General features: G+C 43.1%; 1 protein-coding gene across 5 annotated transcripts in view; it reads right to left on the minus strand.

Moving 5' to 3' along the window:
* The window catches only part of capn15 (calpain 15), a 42,433-nt gene that overhangs the window by 20,995 nt on the left and 298 nt on the right, over positions 1–21,140 (minus strand). For 2 of the 5 annotated variants that reach the window (XM_061705636.1, XM_061705635.1), the window contains exons 1-2: positions 15,194–16,535; positions 1,743–3,396 (exon numbers count right to left, since the gene is read on the minus strand). In XM_061705636.1, the coding sequence (XP_061561620.1) occupies positions 1,743–3,396; positions 15,194–15,390 (1,851 nt within the window). In that variant the 5' untranslated portion in view covers positions 15,391–16,535. Of the gene's footprint in view, positions 1–1,742; positions 3,397–15,193; positions 16,536–18,895; positions 19,094–21,140 lie in introns of those variants that run through there. The other 3 variants (XM_061705638.1, XM_061705637.1, XM_061705639.1) reach the window with 3 other exon arrangements.

The raw sequence follows: 21,140 nt of genomic DNA on the forward strand, positions 1-21,140 counted from the left end.
CAAATATTATAGGTGGCGAAGACAACCTGTTTATCTCCAGAAACATGCCAACAAGAATGCATAGAGACAGATTTCACGGCATCACACTTATTTAACGCAAAACAAAAACGAGCGCTTAGCACACTGGCGAAAAGCATCAATGCCATGGGGAGGGAACAGCTGTTAACGGCGAGCAGTCACAACAACCAGCACTTGTAGATAATCAAGGTTTTTCCGCAAATTTGCCGACATACTGTTAGAGAGTAACACAGGAGGAGAAACCGATTCAACTACAAAATAACTGTTCAATAATAATAATAATAGGTCAATAAACTTTTCCATGGTGACCCTGTATCACCTAACATTGTTTTTGACAATAGTAGTGGACCTTTCCGAATAGAGCTTGTCTATCATAAGAGCCAATGATTCTTTCCGGGGTTGGCTGCAGTGCTTGTCAAAAGACCTGTTACACACTAAAATGATTATAAACTCACAAAACAGAAGTTGTGTTTGGGTTACACCCTGAAATACTGTATGTTAGTTTGGCTTCTTTGCATTCAGACGAACAATATTTAACCACTGTGGCTTCAATAAATTAGACCACGGGTATCAAATTAGTGACAATTATTTAATGATTAATGGCCAAGGTTATTAGTAATAATGTCCCTCTGAGGAGAAACCTTAACTATGATGTGGCCCGTGCCTAAAATTAGTTTGACACCCATGAATGACTCTAAATCCCTGTAGGGGAAAGCCTTGAAGGAAAAAAAACAACAACAATTAACACATCTTAACAAGACTAAACAACTCTGTACATAAAGCCTCAATTCCACTGATGTTGATCAACTGCTTGCCAAGTGATGATGTCTTGAGAGGAGTAGACAAACTCTCAGACTTTAAACAGAACAGCTCCAGATGATTGTGTTCGTGATTACATTCACCATAGGGAAGCGGATCATTTCTGCCCTGCACTCAAGCTGTGCGGCTAAAAATAGTCCTGCTCAGCGTTTGCCTTACCATGTTCACACACATGCAGTCAGCCGTGAAAACATTGGGACATTGGGACAGGTTGAGCATGAGTATTGATGTGAAGTGGCTTCAGAGAGAGGTGAAGGATCACTTTAATGTCAGTCTAGAATTAGGGAAAGATATGAGGGGACTCTCAGATAGCTTCCCCAACCAGGAATGAAGCGATGCATAATATACAGTAAACCTCATCATCACATGGCATTGTGGTGTTATAGGAGGTGACCATCCATCCAAATACTGAATAAATCGCATGCACTAAAACAGGTCACTGTTATCAGGTGTTCTGATTGGGGATTTCTAAATTAATTAAACATTTGAGCGAGGTTAGCATTTTCCAACCAGTTCTGCCATTTTGGACATTAGCAGTCTTGAGAGAGTTCTCAAATAGTGGCCAAGATTCACCCAAAAAGCAATCCAGACCAAAAATTGCAAGTAGGGGCAATACTAAATATGTCTTAAATGATTTTTGAGAATGTGTCCTACCTAGAAAAACATGAAAAAAAAAAAAAAAAAACATCCTTGATGCAAGTGAAATTACATTCTGTTGCAGAACAACAGAGGTCTTTGGTAAAAATGGTAAAGACCATGAATTTTCCAAAGCAAAGTTTGTGGAATTGAAAAACTGAACAATGATTAAGTATCAAAACAATAAAAGAGTAAATACAGTGAAACCTTTTTCCCTACTAATGGTGCAATATGTCATCAGTAGTGAGTGTGTTATATTTTTTTCTTACCTCTCTGCAGAAGCTGACAATGTTTTCCCAGAGCTCCTTGGCTTCACCCTCATCATTTCGCCGACGGGCCTCGACATGCATGCTCTCTCTCCTCTTCAGAGGCTTTATCACCTTGCGAAGGGTGAGGTACTGCTGGGGTGTGTGGCATGCTGCACAGTTCTTGGCCTTGATGTCATTGAGCAGCGTACAGGCTGGGCAACTCCACTGCCCAGGCCTCTCCTGAAGGCTAGATGAGATGGATAAAGAAGAGGAGGAACTAGAAGAAGCCACAGCTGAAGATGAGGAAGAAAAACCTCTGCCCTGTTTCCGTGTTTTATGACCCGTGGAAGATGAAGAAGAGGTGGGAGTGCAGGAGCATGCTGTGCCAGGCCCAGAGAGGACCAGGCCACAGTGTGTACAGCAGCGAGGCAGGGCTGCCTGCTGCTCCTGAAAGCCGTGCAGTTTGGACGACCCACAGGCAGAGCACTTTGGAGCGCCTGTGGGATTGCGCAGGGTGCATTTGGAGCAGGCCCAAGTGCTGAAGTCCGGGCTAGAAGGGCTAGCCGGGGTGAAGCGCACCATCTCGCAACCTAAATCGATTAGGTCGGCACCGGCCCGTGATGATCGGCAGGTTTCACATTTAGACAAGCCACCTGGGTTAACTAAAGAGCAGCCTGGGCACTTCCAGGTGGGGGCTCCTGAGGAAGGGTGGTGGGCAGCCTGGGGAGTCTTTTGAGGGTCTTCTTCTTCTAAGATACTGAGGCGCTTATTGGGGTATGAGGGCTCCTGGGGTTGGGCATGTTTGGGTTTGCCAGGTCGCTGGGGGCCAGGCTGGGGGAGTATACTCGAACTTGAAGGAGAGGTGGGACTTGGAGTGTTAGTACCTTGGTTTGGTGGTCTCCCAGTTGGGGGCACCTCTCTCCTACTTCGTGGCACAGGGTTGTTCTGGAGAGAGGAAAAAGCACTAAATGCAGAAGAGGGCACATGTGGAGGTTCTTGGGGTTCGCAGGGAGGAGCTGGGGGTGAATCATCAGTTAGGTCAATGAGCAAAGGGGGAGACACTGCTGAGGCCACAGGAAATCCTAGTACAGGAGTGCGAACCTCTGGTACCACCAATGCCTCAGGGGGGATTTTGGGTAACGATAGTTTCCTGGGTCCACCACAAGCTGAGCATGACAATGCAACCGGTGTATTGTGAAGCGTACAGCGGGGGCAAGCCCAGCCCGACTGCTGCTGCTCCAGGCCACCCACTTCCCCATTGCTCTCTGACCGTCTCAACATGTCCTCCTTTACGGGAACCTGTCCTTGGGGTTCTGAAAGCACTGTGGGCGTGACAGTAGCCGTTGGGGGTTCTGTAGAAGGAGCAGGGGGGAGACCGTTTGAGGTGGCAGCTATGGTTGTGATGGCAGGTGCAGGGGTGGTGGAGGATGGTCCGAAACCGCAGACAGAGCAAGCTCTTGATCCCTGAGGGTTGTTGAGGGTACAGCGGGGGCAAGCCCAGCGGTGCTCCTCGCTACTGCTCAAGCGAAGGATCTGATTGAGGTCAGGTTTCTGGCGAGGCGCCTCACAGATCGAACAGCGAGGTGCGCCACCTACATTTAAGAAGGTGCAGCGTCCACATGACCACTCACTGCCTCGCACTGCAGCTGCCATGGAGCCAGGAGAGTGAGAATGGCTGCAAAAGACGAAACAAAGAGTAAGAACAAATTCTAGTCATCTACAATTGCCATAATATCACATTTGATGGCATTAATACTCAGAAAGTCAGATTTAAACCTTTTGGGTTCTGTGTTACCCATAGGGTACAATGACTTGTCACTACCCTTAAACATGCAGCATCGGTATCCTTCTTGACATGTGACTTGGAAACACCCCCTGTACTATTTTGGTCCTGGAAAAGGTACAACAGCTATTTAGGAGTCCAATAATCATTTTATGCGGAATGCTAGAGCAGATTCTTCCTTGAGGGACATAAATTGACTCCTGTACCCTTATTTCCAACAGCATATTGAGCAATATTGAGGACAGGTTTCTGGAAATTACGAGGAAATGAAAGCTTGAGATAGAGAGGACAAGAGTGAATAGTAAGATAAACTATCAAGAGAGGGAACACTTGCTTCCAGTGAGATAATGGTGATTATCTGAAGGAAGAGTAGGTAAAAAAAAAAAAAAATTGAGACCACATGAGGATGGGACCAAGACAAAATGAGCAAGGAAAAATGTAGTGTGAGAGCGAAAGATTGGCTCGCTCAGGGGAGCAAAAATTAAATCTCTTTCCAGAGGGCACAGAGGGCAGTAAATCCATACAAAATGGCTGTATGATTAGCGCCAAGAAATGCAGCAGAGAGCGCTGGAGATGGAGGAGTGGAGGCAGCAATTGCCTCACAATAATAGAGGTAAAATTGTGGCTTCTTAACCACAGACACTTTGCAAACTAGACAAAGTCAGACAATTCTCCATCAGATTATTCTAATACCGCTCTCCCTTCTTCTTCTTCTTTTCCTTTTGGCTTGTGCCTTTAGGGGTCACCACAGCGTGTCATCCTTTTCCATGTAAGCCTATCTCCTGCATCCTCCTCTCGAACACCAACTGCCCTCATGTCTTCCCTCACGACATCCATCAATGTTCTCTTTGGCCTTCCTCTAGCTCTCTTGCCTGGCAGATCAATCCTATGCGGTCTAGCCACACTCTCCCCTACCACAACTTTACAGTCGGTAACCTCCTTCAGATTACATCGTCTGCACAAGATGTAATCCACCTGCGTGATTCTACCTCCGCTCTTGTAGGTCACCCTATGTTCCTGCCTCTTCTGGAAAAGTGTTCACTACAGCCATTTGCATCCTTTTTGCAAAGTCTACCACCATCTGTCCATTTTCTCTTCCTTTCCTGGATGCTGTACTTACGCATCACTTCTTCATCACCCCTATTTCCTTCACCAACATGTCCATTACAATCTCCACCAATCACGACTCTCTCTGTCTGGGATGCTCAGAACTACTTCGTCTAGCTTCTTCCAGACTTTCTCTTTTACCTCTAGGTCACATACTACCTGTGGGGCATAGTCACTAATCACATAATACATAACACCCTCAATTTCAAGTTTCAGCCTCATCACTCGATCTGATATGCTTTTCACCTCCAAGACATTCTTAGCCAACTCTTCTTTTAAAATAACCCCGACTCCATTTCTCTTCCCATCTACACCATGGTAAAATTATTTAAACCCTGCCCCTAAACTTGTAGCCTTACTGCCTTTCCACCTGGTCTCCTGGACACACAATATATCAACCTTTCTCCTAATCATCATGTCAACCAACTCCCAAGATTTTCCTGTCATAGTCCCAACATTCAGTTCTAGGCTCTGTGCTTTCCTCTTCTATTTCTGCCAAAGAACACGCTTTCCACCTGTTCTTCGACTTCGACCCACAGTAGCTGAATTTCCACCGGCACCCTGCATGTTGACGGCGCCGGTGGCGGACATTGTTAACCCGGGCCACGACCGATCCGGTATGGAATTCTTTGGATGAATGCTCATATTTGTTTGGGAAAGTTTTAAACCGGATGCCCTTCCTGACGCAACACTTTGCATTTATCCGGGTTTGGGACCGGCCTACAGTTTGCACTGGCTTGTGCCCCCCATAGGGCTGCATTCTAATACCGCTCTCCCACTGACCTTTAATATGTGTATGCAAGTAGTCAGAGGAGCTAGGGATGTGCGCTTGGTGGCTTTGTCTTAACCAACACTTAAAAGTCACTGTCACTCAAGTTGCTCATGTGTGAACACTAACACAGACAAGGCACTGTGGGTATGATGGGATAGCGAGGGCGTAGTGCTAAGAGCTAAAGCAATTTTCTGTTCTTCACTTTGGTCCCGAGGGTAAAGGTGTTGTCCGCAGAAAGACAACGAGAGGTCATCACGTTCAATGCTTTATTTTTTTGGTGATTACAGGCAAAGTTTTATTAAAGCTGTGATTTTAATCATTGTAAAATATACTTACGTATATATGTAGTATTGGTGCATCCACAAGAGCTGAAAATATAAAAGCACTTGGTGTTCGTTCTAAAGACGCTCATTGAAAATGTATGGCGCAAAATAGGAGGGCAGCGTCTTTGAGTAAGCAGTTCATTTTCATCTCAAAATAAAGAGGCCTTTCTTCGAGGACGACAAATTATGGAATGAGAGGACCGCTGAGCTCGAAACAGAAGAGGAGGTTTATTCCATCACTTATCGCCTACTTATGATTGTCTCATTCCATGGTAAAAGTGGTCACAGACGAGCTATTTCAAAAACTGTTATAAACCAGCCACGCCTGCCAACAACAACCACCCTCACGTGACCACCCCAAATTGACACACCCACCAGAGACATAAATAGGACTCAACTCCTAAAATTTAGCATTGAAAAAGCCTTTTGGATTATAGGTGAAAAGTCTTCCACAACCAAGAAGAGTCCAGTTGCCTCGATAAAACTTTGGCAGATGCTTATTAAAGTGACTAGGTTCTAAGGTGCAGAGGTCAATGGCAGGGTGGCCTGATAGAGGGGAGTATTTATTCTCCTGTGCTGATGTCAGCACGCCAACCTAAGCAGCTCCTCAGAGAGAGGAGAAAATATCGGTCTTCCAATGTTCACGATAAACAAGCAAACACAAACAACAACAACAACAACAAAACGTACTCGGCTCTTTGCTTTGCTTCAACAATTGTTCAAAATGATTATGGGAATTGTGTGTTTATGGGGTTACTAAGTAGATTACAAGGGAAATACTGCAATGCTTCCATTACAAAGCAACCCAAGATGCTTGCAGCAAAATGTTGCCCTCTTCTAACTGTGGCTGTCCAAGGTTATAATTGATGACACGCAAAGCTCTCCAAAGGCCCGTCCTCTTGTCTGTCTGTCTACAAGGACCTGAAACAGCCATGACAACAACGAGCGTCAGTGCCTCATGTTTGATGACAGCTCCTTCCCTATGTCCATTTCCATAACTGTCAAGCTGTTTCATCTACAAAGTCGTAGTGTCAGGCACATGGCAACTTTGTCAAATCAATTGATTTGGTTGGCACTGGAGCTAAGGGAAGGGAAATTTATGTCTGTCTGTAGCAGGCGTCAGAGCTCAAAGGACTTTTACAATGAGCTGATCACCCTCTTGAGGATTTTTCAAACATCACACTTAATTACCTCATTATTTTCTGCTCTAAGTGTACGCCGATAAGGCACAGGTAACTTAATAAAATGTCACAATCCTGGCCTTGGATTAAAAGAAATGCACAACTCTGGTCAGTGATTCCAGGACGGTACTTAAAAAAAGATGCTCTTTGCGTCAGTGCGCCACGAACATAAGTATGTGCGCCAACACACAGACCCATGCTCGCACCTTTTCTCCTTGGCCCTGTTCAGTCAAGCTGCTCTAAAAGTGCCCACTTCAGCGCCTCAGTTGCTCGGTGTCGCAGACCCGGGCAGACAGCCAACAGCTTACAGTGGAGCGAAAGCGTGAGAGATGGAGAACTCCACCTTCAGAATAATGATCTTTTCGCAATGAGGATTTCAGTGCATAGTACCTAGTCTGAATAAATCATCAGGGCTTCAACGACCCTTGCATAAATGTTCACTGGCTGTAGGGCAATCATGTATCCTCAGTTGACCTCCAAACGTCAGGCGCAAAGTTGAAAATGAGTCAAGTGTTCATGGCTCTGTCCAGATTACAAATAGATGGAAGACAATGCCGGATGCACCATGGGTAAGTGAGGCCAGGTGCTAAGGCTGCTGATTGTGTGTATGCCAGTCTACTGCTGGCTGCTTGGATTCACTCTGCATACTGAACTCTGCTGCGAGATCAAGTAAGCCGAGTCTCGCCAGCTTCTCCCCGCCTCACTGCGAGACATTTGGCCTTTGTGCGACAGTCATTAGCACTGCCTTTCCAGGCTTGGCCCAGGGCCCGGGGGCCGAGGGGAAAAGTCTGGCCTGCTCCTTGAAGAAGCTTTTTGGTTTATTAATACTACACAAAATCGAGCACCATCCTGAAAATTGATGCCTCGATGTATGTACATATCAACGCCACCACAACTCACACTTAAGTGTTGAATGAGTTGCTGGAGGAAAGTACCATGACTTTTGAACACTAACATTGAAAATAAATTATAATATTATTATTTCAAAACACCAAGAATTGGCTACAATCTTCATAGAGTGCTGACATTTTATGGACCTGTGAATCAGAAATCAGTTTGAACGAGCATGTAGTTTGCATGAGTCAGCACCTTAGGGACATTACACAACTGACAGCATGCCATTAGGTGACTCACAATGACACTCCATCTTGTAACCAGATGAAACTAGTACAACTTTAATCCTTTTGTACAAAACCACATATTTTGTCTTGCTTATTCTATACGGCCCGGCATCGATTGGGTAACGGAATCAATTCAACCACCAATCAAACAGTTTAAGCTATTTATCATGATGAACATGTGAGGCCACATTACGACAATTAATCAATTCCAATTCATTAATGTTGGGTTCAACATGTCGAGTTTCACTTCTACTACATCCCTTAAGTTAAATGCTTACAAACACATTTTGTTAATATGCTGGGCTAGGTGTCAATGAACACATTAGATTTGACTCAATTAAAAAATAGCTACTTGATAGACAGGCCTGCAATAGCAACTAAGGATAGGCTGATAGGCTATGTGAAGCCAATAACTCCTGCTGTGCTGACATTATCACAGGTTTCCACATAAAACACTTCACAAGAAAGCGAGGTACTCGTGAGATAAACCCTTACCGGCACAGTTTTACTTGAATGCCATGACACAACTTTGTCGATGATAAGTGAAAATAATTCAGGCTGTGAAACTTGTGATTATTAGACCAACAAGCTGAATATGCACTGTTATCATTATTCACAAAGGAGAATGAGTAGGCAGGAAATGTTTGGAGCAATCTAGTTCTGATAGAGCTTTTTCAAAGGCAGGAACCCTGATTGGTACCAAAAACATAGCTTGGCAATTAAAAGGATTCCTGTTAGCACACATGATTTTAAGGCAAAATGGACTTGCTATATTATACAACTCCCGCTGCCATACAAGTTTGAACAACATTTTTCACTCTAAAGTCACCTCCACCGTGCAAGTGAAGGATCTGGTTGACAAGTAACTTTATAATTACTTTAATCCAAAATGTGGCTTAACCCAAACAGTTATCAGAATGTAGTAAAATCTAGATTTTGTAATGCAAAATATAGCAATTTAAGCACAACACATCCACTGAATTTCTTAACGTTTGTACAATTTAACAACAAATTGTTGTGAAGACCCATTAAAAAGCCTATAGTGATGTGGCAACACAACAACTCGAACCAGAACCAATTCAACTCATGTTATTTTAAAAATGGATCTTTACGCAAACAGACCTCTAAATTGACTCCGTTTCAAAGTCCAGTTTTGAACTGAAACATTCCCCTGCTCGACAACACAACAAGGATATGATGCTGTACAAAACAAGGACACCATTGTTCAATTTAACATACTACCTCAGGCTTCAAATTATATAATTATAAAACAGTAACACTTCTGTTGCTGATTTATGAAAGCCCGATATACACTTTATGAGCACAAGGACCTTAGGACCAAGGTCTCATCACCCAATTAAATCTTAACAGGATTTTATATCTAGTTCCCAAGCAAAGGACCGTGCTTGAAATCTAGTACAGGAAAAGGGCAAAGGAAAAGGTACAGAGGCTCCTGACCTCTAGCACTGCCCTCAGTGAATATTTCATGACCCATGTTCATTTTTGCAAAGTGAGTATGTCAGCAAAGGAGACAGCTTGGGATATTTGAATATTTACACAGAGGAAACTGTCTGACTGGGTTTTAGTGCACTGTGGCAAATAGCTAGCGCAAGCAGGAAGCTGACAAGAGACTCCAGAATGAGAGGAAAGAAGTGACGATACGGCAGCAGAACAGTGTCGTGGGTATAAAGGAGGCAAGCCGTCACTCCATGATGGCCTTTAGAGAGAAAGTGACCAACACAAGTACTGTACCAATGGGTTTTAGCCTCCTCAGCAGAAGCCATGCTGACACAGCAAGAAGGGAACTTCTCAGTTTGCGCAAGTGCTGTGTTGTAACACAGTTCTAATGTAAAAGACGCACAAACAGGAACGAGAGACTCAACAATAGCCCAGTTTTGCAAACAAAGCTACGGCATCAAGACATAAGCTGCATGCCAAATATGATTTGGTGCTTTGGGAGCTGACCCCATCTTTATCAGCCAGCTTCCAACAAGGGAGGACAGACACTGAAATAATTCAGACGTCGGCACGGCTAGCGGCCATGCTACTCCAGTCCGGTGTTGGACAGTTTTAATCAAATTAAAAGGGATAGAGAAGCCCATGGAGTAGAGGGGCGATAAATGCAATCATCCATCATGCTAAGAGAGAGAACAGTCACTGGGCTCGACTATTTGAAGAGGAAAAAGTGACTTTTGTTGCTCAGGGTTCTCAAAGTCATTAGCAATCACGATGGCTAAAATGATGCTGCGCCATACATCAATCTGTATGAATATAGCGACCTAATATTTAGAAAGGTATGTGAGAAACTGGAGTCATTGGCTTTCAGGCTCATATTGTGAGGCTGGAATTGAATTCCTGTTTTCTGACAGCAAATAAATTAAATAAACACTGATGCTCAATTTATTGGAATACACAAATGGCTGATACACTGAAAAAAAGATGTTATATATTTGCCTGTGAGTGTTTTCCTATCTGAACTGATGTTCGGCACACCATCATTTCACACAAACAGGTCCCAAAACTCAATGGACCACTGAATGGAGGCGAGAGAGAGGAGAAAAAAACAAAAAAACAAAAACAAAAATTATTCTTTTTTTTCTTTTTTTTTTTTTTTAAACACAGCAAACTTACTCAAGGCCGAAACTATCGGAGCCTTCTCGAAAGACAAACAAGGCTGAGAACACTGTAGTCAGAAAATATGCTCAAGAATGAATACACAAGACGGGCTATCGCAAAGCGGAGGCTGTTGTCTCTATATTTCATGCTTTGTCACAATTCAGCAAAGCTTGCCGAACAATATTAGACTGACAGCAGTGTGTAGTGAGGGTGTATGTGTTAGACGAGTTGTAGTAAGAGGGTACACATCAAGAAAAAAAAAAATAGCACAATGTTTTTATGTCTTATATTACCAGAACATGGCCCTACCTGTTGCACAATAAAACATATTTTTTTCTGGATCGTTGGTAGCCATACAGCATAATATAAAGATGTAAACGAGCGTTGGCTGGTGGAATGTTGATGTGGGCTAAAAGTAGAGTAAACAACGGCAGCCATTGCAGCATTCAGCGTTAAATATAGAGGAACCTGCTGGCGCGGAGCAGGTATTAAGAATGATGAAAGCCGGAGCGGGTGACTGATACTGAATAAATAATGAAAGCCATTGTGGGGAAAATGTGGGGAATATCAATAACTAACAAAGGGGCCATGACGCTCTGAGTGACTCGGCAACAAGTCCAATACGTTACAGGCGGTCGATATCTACTGCATGTTCTAGCTCTACTTGAGATGACCTAAAAAAAGATAAGGCAAAATTGGAACGACTCCAACATATTCCTTAGAGGGCGGTTGAGAATTTTTTTTTTAAGATTAACAGCCAGTTAAAAAAGTGCTAACCAAAGACCTTACACACGACTGACCGCCAATTTCCCTATGGTGACATATTTTTGAAGCAGTGCAGTGTAACATTTTCAACGGAAAATGTTGATGTTTCGAAAAAATAAGATGAAATATCCTTTTCTTTTAAAAGAAGACTGTTCAGGGCTTAACAGTAATATGTGCAATGGAGTTGACCGACATGTAGGGAAGGGAATTGAAAAACAGTTCTTTTTGAGAACCGTTTCCCACTAACTCAATTCGTAGGAATCGTTTGTTTGCTTGCCTGACGATTCCAATTTTTCATTCCTCTTACATCCCAAATGAGTAATGATGTCCGTAAGAAATGTATTGTGGTTTTCAAACTTTTCTAACACGGCGCTACCGTACGTTACACCTCCATCATTAATCATTACTTTGATGCATAGCTTCCGAGTCAGTAACACAACAACTGTCACCATTTTATTACATCATCCTTGTGCCTCACTCTCCCGGTGCGACCCAATAATCCACGTCTAATCCATCCATCCATCCATTTTCTGAGCCGCTTCTCCTCACTAGGGTCGCGGCGTGCTGGAGCCTATCCCAGCTATCATCGGGCAGGAGGCGGGGTACACCCTGAACTGGTTGCCAGCCAATCGCAGGGCACATAGAAACAAACAACCATTCGCACGCACAGTCACACCTACGGGAAATTTAGAGTCTTCAATTAATGCATGTTTTTGGGATGTGGGAGGAAACCGGAGGGCCCGGAGAAAACCCACGCAGGCCACGGGGAGAACATGCAAACTCCACACAGGCGGGGCCGGGGATTGAACCCGGGTCCTCAGCGCTGTGAGGCTGACGCTCTAACCAGTCGCCACCGTGCCGCCCACGTCTAATCCAACTGGTAAATTAGTGTTACATTAGTGTAACAGTTGAATTGGGCGCAAATCGATGAGTCATGCCTGTAGGGTGGGACGCTGGGATGACACGCTAAAGAGGCGACCGTTACTGTTACACTGGCAACTTGAAAGCTGAGTGCAACAAATGGAGTCTGTGCAGTGTGCATGTGTAACGGATGCCAGCTCCCACAAAATCGCGCACATTTAAAATCCTTCATTTTCAGGAAATATGCTTGTTGCGCAAAAAGCTGGAGGTCATAATGCTCAATGTTGGAGTCAACTGCTAATGTTAGCTGGGAATTGTTGCTATGCAATTGTGACTACCATCTTTCTACATTTAACATTACGTGAGTGGATAATGTCTTTTCACACTGATGTGTGTGGCAGCCATTGTTAATAAAAAAAATAAAAAATAAATTTAAAAAATAAATTTTTAAACTTTACACTATGACAGAAATGTTCCTCAAAACAAAATGGTTTCATGAAGGTGACATTTGAACCTGGGACAAATTAATTAAATTTCTATTATTTCCTATCATAAAAACTGTTTTGAAATCCAAACAAATCGGAGGTTGACCAGCATCTTCGAATAGAATGAGGTCGACCTGAGGGTTTTCACGGTAAATTGTCTTTGTAGGTGGCTTATGCCTGGAAGTGTTGCCCGGGTCTTTGAGAATGCTTCCTCTCTGTGGAATTTTTCATTAACTCCCCAAAATGAGTGAAGAAAATGAAGCAGGGGTAGGTAGGAGCTTAATAAAAGCTCATATTCTAATCGACCGCCCTCGAGCTTGTTTTCACTGGGTTCAAAACAGTCAGATCAATCACTTCTCAGGGCGAGACAATTGACACCACTGCCAGAATAGTCTATAATGTGCAGCTGCGCTTGTAGATGCCAAAGGGCTGGGATTTGGGTTTACAAATCCAGCTCAGCCAGATTGAAAGTCCAAGATAGAAAAATCACATGGAAAATACAGCCTCAGATTTGATAAGGTTTTATGAGTTGATCCATGGCTGTGAGGTCATCAAATTCTCCGTGAGCTGTGCCAAAAGAACTATTAGTTTTCCTACACACCAAATGGACGTAAGTATTTCTATAACCAAAACATTTTGGACAATTCTATTCTATCAATGTGCAACAGTTCACAAAACAAAGGCCATAAAGGTATGCTTTGAGTTTGCTCTGGAAGAACCTGAGACCCCTTGACCTCAACCCTAACAAATACCTTTGGGATGAACTAGAACTGAGTTTGTGAGTGTTTGAGCTCACACTAGAAACTCAAGTAGAAAGTTTTTACACAAAGTGGAAACTTAAAACTCCACATTTTCATCTCCTGGGTCAATATCACCATAAAGTGCATTTGGTGTCCTCATCAAAATCACTCAGTCATCATGAAAATGGAGCAGTGGCCAAACATTTGCACATATACCAGTACAATGATAAGTATCTTAATAGGTGCTTCTACACACATTTTATCCCTTTTTCCCCCCCAATTGATGCATGGGATTTTGGCATGTCCCACACACTGCTCTGACAACTACAGCGTGTGTAGTAAGTGATTGACTCGTTTACAGGTATATTCGTAAACTGGATTCTCACTGTTAACTGCCACAGACATATATACAGCGAGAACGTTTTTCAACAGGAAGGCGTGGAAGAGGGTCTCGCCCAGCTTGTCTGTGAAACTCAGGTTTGTAAACCACTGCAATGACTAAGAGATCCCTGTAGATGGCGGCTTTACGTCGCTCTGGATTTGAGATCAGCACAGCTTTTGTGTAGAAGATAAAGATTAGGGTGTGATTCTCAGCTTGCCACATCGATTATGAGGGAGCGAAATGCCAACACGTTGGAAGACGGACAAGTTTAGGCATCTCACACTAGAACAGAGTATATACCTGTATATGCATGATGCATGGTAAAAACAGAGTATGTGTTACGGTTGGAATAGTTCATAATGTGAATGACAAATTCCATGCAAAAAAAGCAACGGACATTCAATTTGAACTATACGGTGAGTTGCTCACTGCAAGTTTCTTAGTTGTACATCCATCCATCCATCCATCCATCCATTTTCTGAGCCGCTTATCCTCACAAGGGTCGCGGGAGTGCTGGAGCCTATCCCAGAGAAAACCCACACAGGCACAGGGAGAACATGCAAACTCCACACAGGCGGGGCCGGGGATTAAATCCGGTGCTCAGAACTGTGAGGCAGACGCTCTAACCAGTCGTCCACCGTGCTGCCAGTTGTACATCTGTAAATAAATTACTATTTTTCCAGCAAAAGCCCTTTCTCAGTCTTGTTTTTTGTTGTTTAATAATTTGATACAATTTCACAGTTTTTTGGTCAGAAACCAGTGTTTTTGGTGAAAACAACCCATGCTCTACTGCCTATTACTAAAGAATAGAAAAAGCTACAAACAAACTTTTTTTCCTGGTGAAAGAAATTTTGCTCGCTCTTTTGGTAGGTTCGGTGTTTATATCGTCAAAGAACACAATATTCAGTGGGTCTAAAAGATCAGTCGAAATGGTCTAAAAGGGCTGGCAATATTGGGAACTCTGCTTTGAAAACCAAAATGTGTGGGAGCCTGAGCAATGCGCATTTCTAACAGTATAGCATCTACTTAAAACAATGACTATTAAGTTCAGTGGGAAATCAACTTTTTTTGGGGTGAAATGGTTTCGCCTCAAAAGGCACCTTATGGCGATATTGGCTCTCCTGTGTGTCTCCTTGGTGATACAATATACTGTATTTGTCCACGCAGGGATGCTGAACAGCGTCGATAATGATATTTTTTCAGCATAAACGGCAAGGAATGAGAGCGTATATTTCACTCTTATTTCTCCTGTAACCTTCTCATGCCTGGTGGGCCAGGGGCACCCTCCTGGCTTGCACTCCAGTTCGAGGCTGCTTTTGACCTTGTTGGCTCTTACCTGCGCTCTCGGTGAGGTCGGGGAGGCGGTTCCTGCTGCTGCTGCTGCTGTTGGCGCGTGATGAAGGTGGTGCCCCACACTGGGCTGCTGTGACTGGTCCTGAGCCAGCCCACCGGGGGTGACGATGGGTAGGGGTTGCTACGGAAACCATGGTCCGACTCGGTCTCTGCGGTGAGGGACGAGGCCGAGCTCCCCATCACCGTAGTGATAGCAACAATTGGTTGGAGAAGAAGGCGTTGTCAGAACACAACTTATTTTTGTTGAAGACGTTTCCAGTATCGGTAGTAGGACTTCATTGGAGTTCTTAGACCCCTGAATCTGTCACTCCATTGGAGAATTTCTCACAGCGTTGTTTTCTAATTGTCCGTCTTGTTGACTTTAGGCTTCCCTCCACAGTGCCGCTCTTAATTCCTCTCACATACTTTCGGACATGCCTCGCCAGTCTGTGCAGGCTCATGCTCGGTCCTTCTTTTATAAAATATGCCCTATCAGTGCCTCTTGGAAATATTGCTGGGTTCGTCGAGGCCATCAGCATTAGCCTCGTGGTCCGTGCAGACAGTTGCAAACAATCAATAGCGGCATGGATCTTGAGTTACATCCAGTAAGAGAAAATCAATGTGCTGCATTTCCTGGGGAGGGTGTTGGCAAAACTACAAGCATGCTAATTTTCCAAAATCTCATCTTTCAGACATGCAGTCTGGCTAACAGCTGGACTGAAGCAGAACCACCTCAGTGGCCACAGCTGCGTATCATCCGTGGGCTTAATTCAAATGGGAAATGTTTTCCCACGCTAAAGGTATTTAGGACCCCCACCCTAGTGGCAGCCATGATTACATAACAACTAAAAGAGATGCTTGTAAAAAGACAACTGTTCTAACAGTTTCCGGCTGGGATGAAGTTCCAAATTTGTGTTGGAGCCCACTGTCAAACCAGTTGATCAACTTAAGCTTGAATTTCTGCAGGACATACCTGCTTGTCATCACTCGCAAAGTGCATTTAAACACGCACACAAGTGATGTGTGTAAAATGGCACGTCAAAAAAAAAAAAAAATTATAATAATAATCGCATTTGCATGAAGTGCAGTAAAACAAGTGTCACACATCGAATGCAGAAGGTGTCATCAGCCGTACAGTAAAGCCAAGATCACATCAGCTGATCAGTTTGCCTCTTGGCTGTTACATGAGCATTTATCAGTGTAAACACACGCACACACTTTACAGATCAAACCAATTCAAGAATGTATACTAAGAAAAAGCATGCTTGTGTCCGCTTCCCTCAGTAGTACAGTAAGTAAGAGAGGCCAGGGAGCGTGTCTACATGCAGTCGACGCGCAGCCTGGGGGGGAAAAAAACAAAAAAAAAAAAAAAAAAACGTGAATAACCCACCAACAGTGAAGTCAAAATTCAAACCATCTCCCACCGGATCTCTTTTGGGGAGGCGATCATTTCCCAGCAGAAGCATTTGCTGCCTGAATACGCAAACGTGAATGTCTTTTCCAAGCAGACATGCTCGCTGTTTTCTCCTTGAATGCAGCAGGACCGCTTCTTCTTCTTATTCTTCGCGGCGCTCTGTCCCACGCGTCTGCCAAATGGCTCCACTTGGGTAGCTCCCATTAAAACACGTGTGTCGTCCTCTCGTATTTAGCTTGCCATATGATTTAATTGCCAAAAAAGCGAGAGCGCAGGGAACGCGGATGCGATCCCCACCAAACCAGCGGATTCGCGGAGAGCCAGCAGCGCGCATGCGCGCTCTCACCGCCGGCAGTGAGCAAAACTAGTCGTCAGGAGATTGCAAGAAATCGCAAAAAGGGTCCAAACTGTGAGGTTTTAGTCATTGTTAAGAATATGCAGAGGTGGAAAAAGTGCTCACGCTCTGTACTTAAGTAGACGTCCAGATAACACTAAACACTCTCTGGTAAAAGCAGATCTACGGAATCAACTCATTTACTCAAGTACAAAAATAAAATATATATATATATTTTTTTAACTGTCACTCATATTATTCAATATCACTTTTGAAAGCTAGCCAGTGTTGGTCCAAGCTTTTAATCTATCAAAACAATGTGTTCTAACAAACAAAGAAAAATAGGGATCGTGCATTTAGTTTTTAAAGACCGAGTACAAGCACCTAGTTTGAGTACTTGAAAACCAAGTACCGATGCTTGAAAATACCATCACGTCTTGGAATGTGGATAAAAATGTGTTTTATTTGAATCAAATTCAGGGCATTGAAATTGATTGTTACTGAACTTTCTGGTTGTATTCCCTGCTCTGAGAATGTAAGGAGAATATTCAATTCCAGGCATTTGAATTAAACATTGCTCCAAAAACACAAAACAAACTTGTCTTGAACGTGGCATAAATTTCACGCTAATGTTACACTTCTTAGAGTAACAACTTGTCATTACTGACATTTTAACATCCAACTGTACGTTGAGAAACATTTCACCTAACTGTAGCCTGGAACACAAGGCATTTCAGTTATGCGGTGTCTCAGTCTGAACACTAGGGGCATTATATAAAATGAGTACATAATTAAGAAACTCAAAAGAATGTAGAGTCTTGTGGAAATACAAGTAGCAATACAGATGCCATCTTACCTCTGTGTGTCAACTACAAAATAAAGCGAGTCAAAAGTACAAGTCAGCTTCTCACGTATAACACAAGTTATAAAATAAAACTGTGATACGACAACTGAAGTGATAGTATGTCAAACTATTTATTGAAGTCTCTAACGGTGAGGTAAAGATGAAAAAGAATAAAAACAAAATCGAAGCGAGAAAACGCTGTTGCTCATTGGCGTATGGTCACATCATATCCTGTAAAAGTAGTTTACCACACGCATCTGATGGCAATGCAAAGCGAGTTGGCAGCTTTCAAACGTAGCCTAACATTTGGAGCCTCCGCGGCAATGCGCGAGTGTTCATTCTCAACTCTGAGAAACGTGTTTTCAGCTGCCGTTGCCAGAGACGTAAACCCCCCAAAAACGAGTGGAAGGACACGGTCGCATGTAGAAACGCGCCCAAGCTAAGCCTTGTGTTTAACGTACCTAACAACGCTTGCCGTACATACCAGATTTTTAACAAGCGATACAGAGACTGTATTGATTTTGAATGTGTGTGTGTTGTGTGTGTGTCAGAGAGCGAGAGAGAGAGAGAGTGCACACACACTCACATTTTCTGGCAACGCCAGTGCATGTTTTGTTATAAGAAATGGATGAGTCACGTGTATTAGTTAGAAAACTATTATCAAACATTTATCAAATGGCAGCATATGAACCAGAAGCACAAGGATATGGGTGAAAGTTAAAAGCAGACCCTTTACATTCACGTCCACACACGTATGCCTGAAGTCCAACCAACTGTCAATCTAATTCATCTATGGCAGAGAGGAACCACAAACAATCACGAGTATTTCTAGAAGACTACCAAAGGGTTAAAAGGAAGATGGTGGTGACCGCACTCCTCATCACTGCTCAGCTGTCCCTTCGCATTACTGAGATAAGTCTTCAAACTTTCCCTACTCGCCTCTCTCTTCCACTTCATATCACTTTGTTGACCTCATTCCTGATCTCTTGTTCCTTCGTTGAATTTATTGTTCACCCGGAGGAAGCCACATTTATAAAAAAAAAAAAAAAAAAAAAAAAAAAACACACACACACACACATAGGCTACAATTTAACCAGAACTTGACACGACTCACATATTTGCCGGTACATCTTCATTGCTCGGACCGCAGCGAGTTAAGCATTAATCGGTTGGTCGCAGACGCACTCATTTGACGGTAACTCTGCTCGGTTTCGCCGAAAAAAAAGGGCGTGTTGGTGACAGTCTGTTATGAGCATGACGAGCTACTTCAATAAACGTGTTGCTCACACTCAAACTGGTTTATCTAGTACATCCGCTCCCATGGCTTTGACATGTAAAAAGAATGCAGATCCTAATAATGTTTGGCTTGTTGTTTTTCGGTGCAAAGCCATAAAAGAGTATATTAGGGCCACACAATAAAGTTGCAAGTCTGAGAATAGAGCGTTTTTATGAGGAATGCAATACGGGAGTACGAGGAAAAATGTTAACCCTTTCGCAGACAAGAGACAGGAGAAGCATGCTGAGAATAATGAGAGATACAATTCAATAATAACTTGCATGCCAGGAACAGTTCAAAGGCAACGTGATGACTGCTTTCGAAGAAATGTCTGCCTATTTCTCCCGACAAGAGGTCATTCAGTATACACACACAAGCAGGCAGTTATCTGCCTAATGCAACTGGCACCCCCTCTAACCACAGCTATCGTGCTGTCTCGCAGCAAAATGATAAGAAAATAATCAGACAGAGAGAGTGAAAGGAGCAAGGTCTATAACGAAAGATTAGGAGGTTATAATTATCATAACAAAAAAAAAACTGAATACACTTTATAAGTGCAAAGAAAGATATTCTTTTCCAAAAGAAGGCATATTGTTAGGAGAGAAAAAGTTTTATGATGCAAGAAAAGGTCATTATTTTACAATAATAAAGTCCTTGAGGCCAACATTTTATTTTACAAGAATGTTGTAATGTAAATTTTAGGGGTATAAGGTTGTCATGTTTTGAGAAAAAGTTGTCAAAGTCATGCTAAAAAGTTGGAAAAATAAAAGTAAAGTTTCCACGATATGGGAAAAATCTTATTTTTATGAGACGTTATCAGAACAAAATGCATTATTTCTCGAGAAAAGTTGTAATTTTATGATAATGAAGTCGTAACCCTACAAGCTTTAGCTAGCATGAATATAAGTCAACATGTAACGTATAACAATTAGAATTCTCTGTATTTAACAACACCATCATAAGTATGAGCAGTTTAATGACCTTTGTGCCTGATTTATTAAGGCAAGGTATCTAGAGAATGACAACTGCTGTTATTGCATTTCAGTCTACATTTTCCTTGTAATACTACAATTTTTTTCTTGGATTGTTACAACTTTACCCATCCATCCATTTTCCAGAGCGATTGAGTAAGCTGGCCAATCGCAGGGCACATACAGTACTGTCTTCCTCTTATAAATGTATTGGCATTATATTTTTTTTCTGGTCACTTTTTGCCCTCTTACTCAGATATTAGAGTATCAGGTACAGTGGGGTACAACATTTTCCTTACCCATCGCCAAGGTTAACACCTTATCAAAAAGGCGAGGGCAGGTTTACACAATCGCCTTGCGCTGTTCTCATACTTTCCTAATCACGCGTGTTTTATTCAGACAGTCATAACTCAGCGATATCGCTAAATCAATAAAGGGCAAGAGCTGTAACTCTTTGTCCGTGGTGCACCTGTCCGAGGGCCACCTGTCACTCTGCATACAGCAGCTGTGCAACGTTCCCAGGCTGGGGAGAGAGGGGAGAGGGAGGATGGATTTCATTTGTGTTCCCCCTGGGATGGAGAGGAAATGAAGGGTGGAGGCTAATTTCACACCGTATTGTAGGCCGTCACTTGGAAAACGATGCAAATAGCACCTGCAGAAGAACTTCCTCCTGCCTAAGATGCACCACGGACACAGTGGAAAACTCTAAACTCGGAATATTTGGTGCAACAAGGACTAATAATACTGATAATAACACTAAAGTACAGTATTTAACTCAAGTACATAAGCTGTTCATGGCCTCGGGTAAGCTGTAAACAAACACAGGAAGCAAGGTGAGACCTTTGCCCCTGCCCCGAAAGGCTAATTGGGCTCATAAAGGGAACGCATGTTGTCATTTTATACCCACTCTTCTTTCGAAGTTGTGTGATTTGAAATGTGTTTGACACGAGTCTCGCGTAAAAAGTCCAAGAGCGGACAAAAGTGGTAACCCAGGAAACGTGCCCAGTGACACCAACATTAGCTTGACAGCGTAGCCAGCTGACGGAAGCTTGTAAACAAAGACGCCACCTTTCGATCGAAGCCACGAACACGGTCGGAATGAAGTTGACCAC

Source organism: Phycodurus eques, chromosome 19 (genome assembly GCF_024500275.1).
Source record: "Phycodurus eques isolate BA_2022a chromosome 19, UOR_Pequ_1.1, whole genome shotgun sequence".
Classification (NCBI taxonomy): domain Eukaryota; kingdom Metazoa; phylum Chordata; class Actinopteri; order Syngnathiformes; family Syngnathidae; genus Phycodurus; species Phycodurus eques.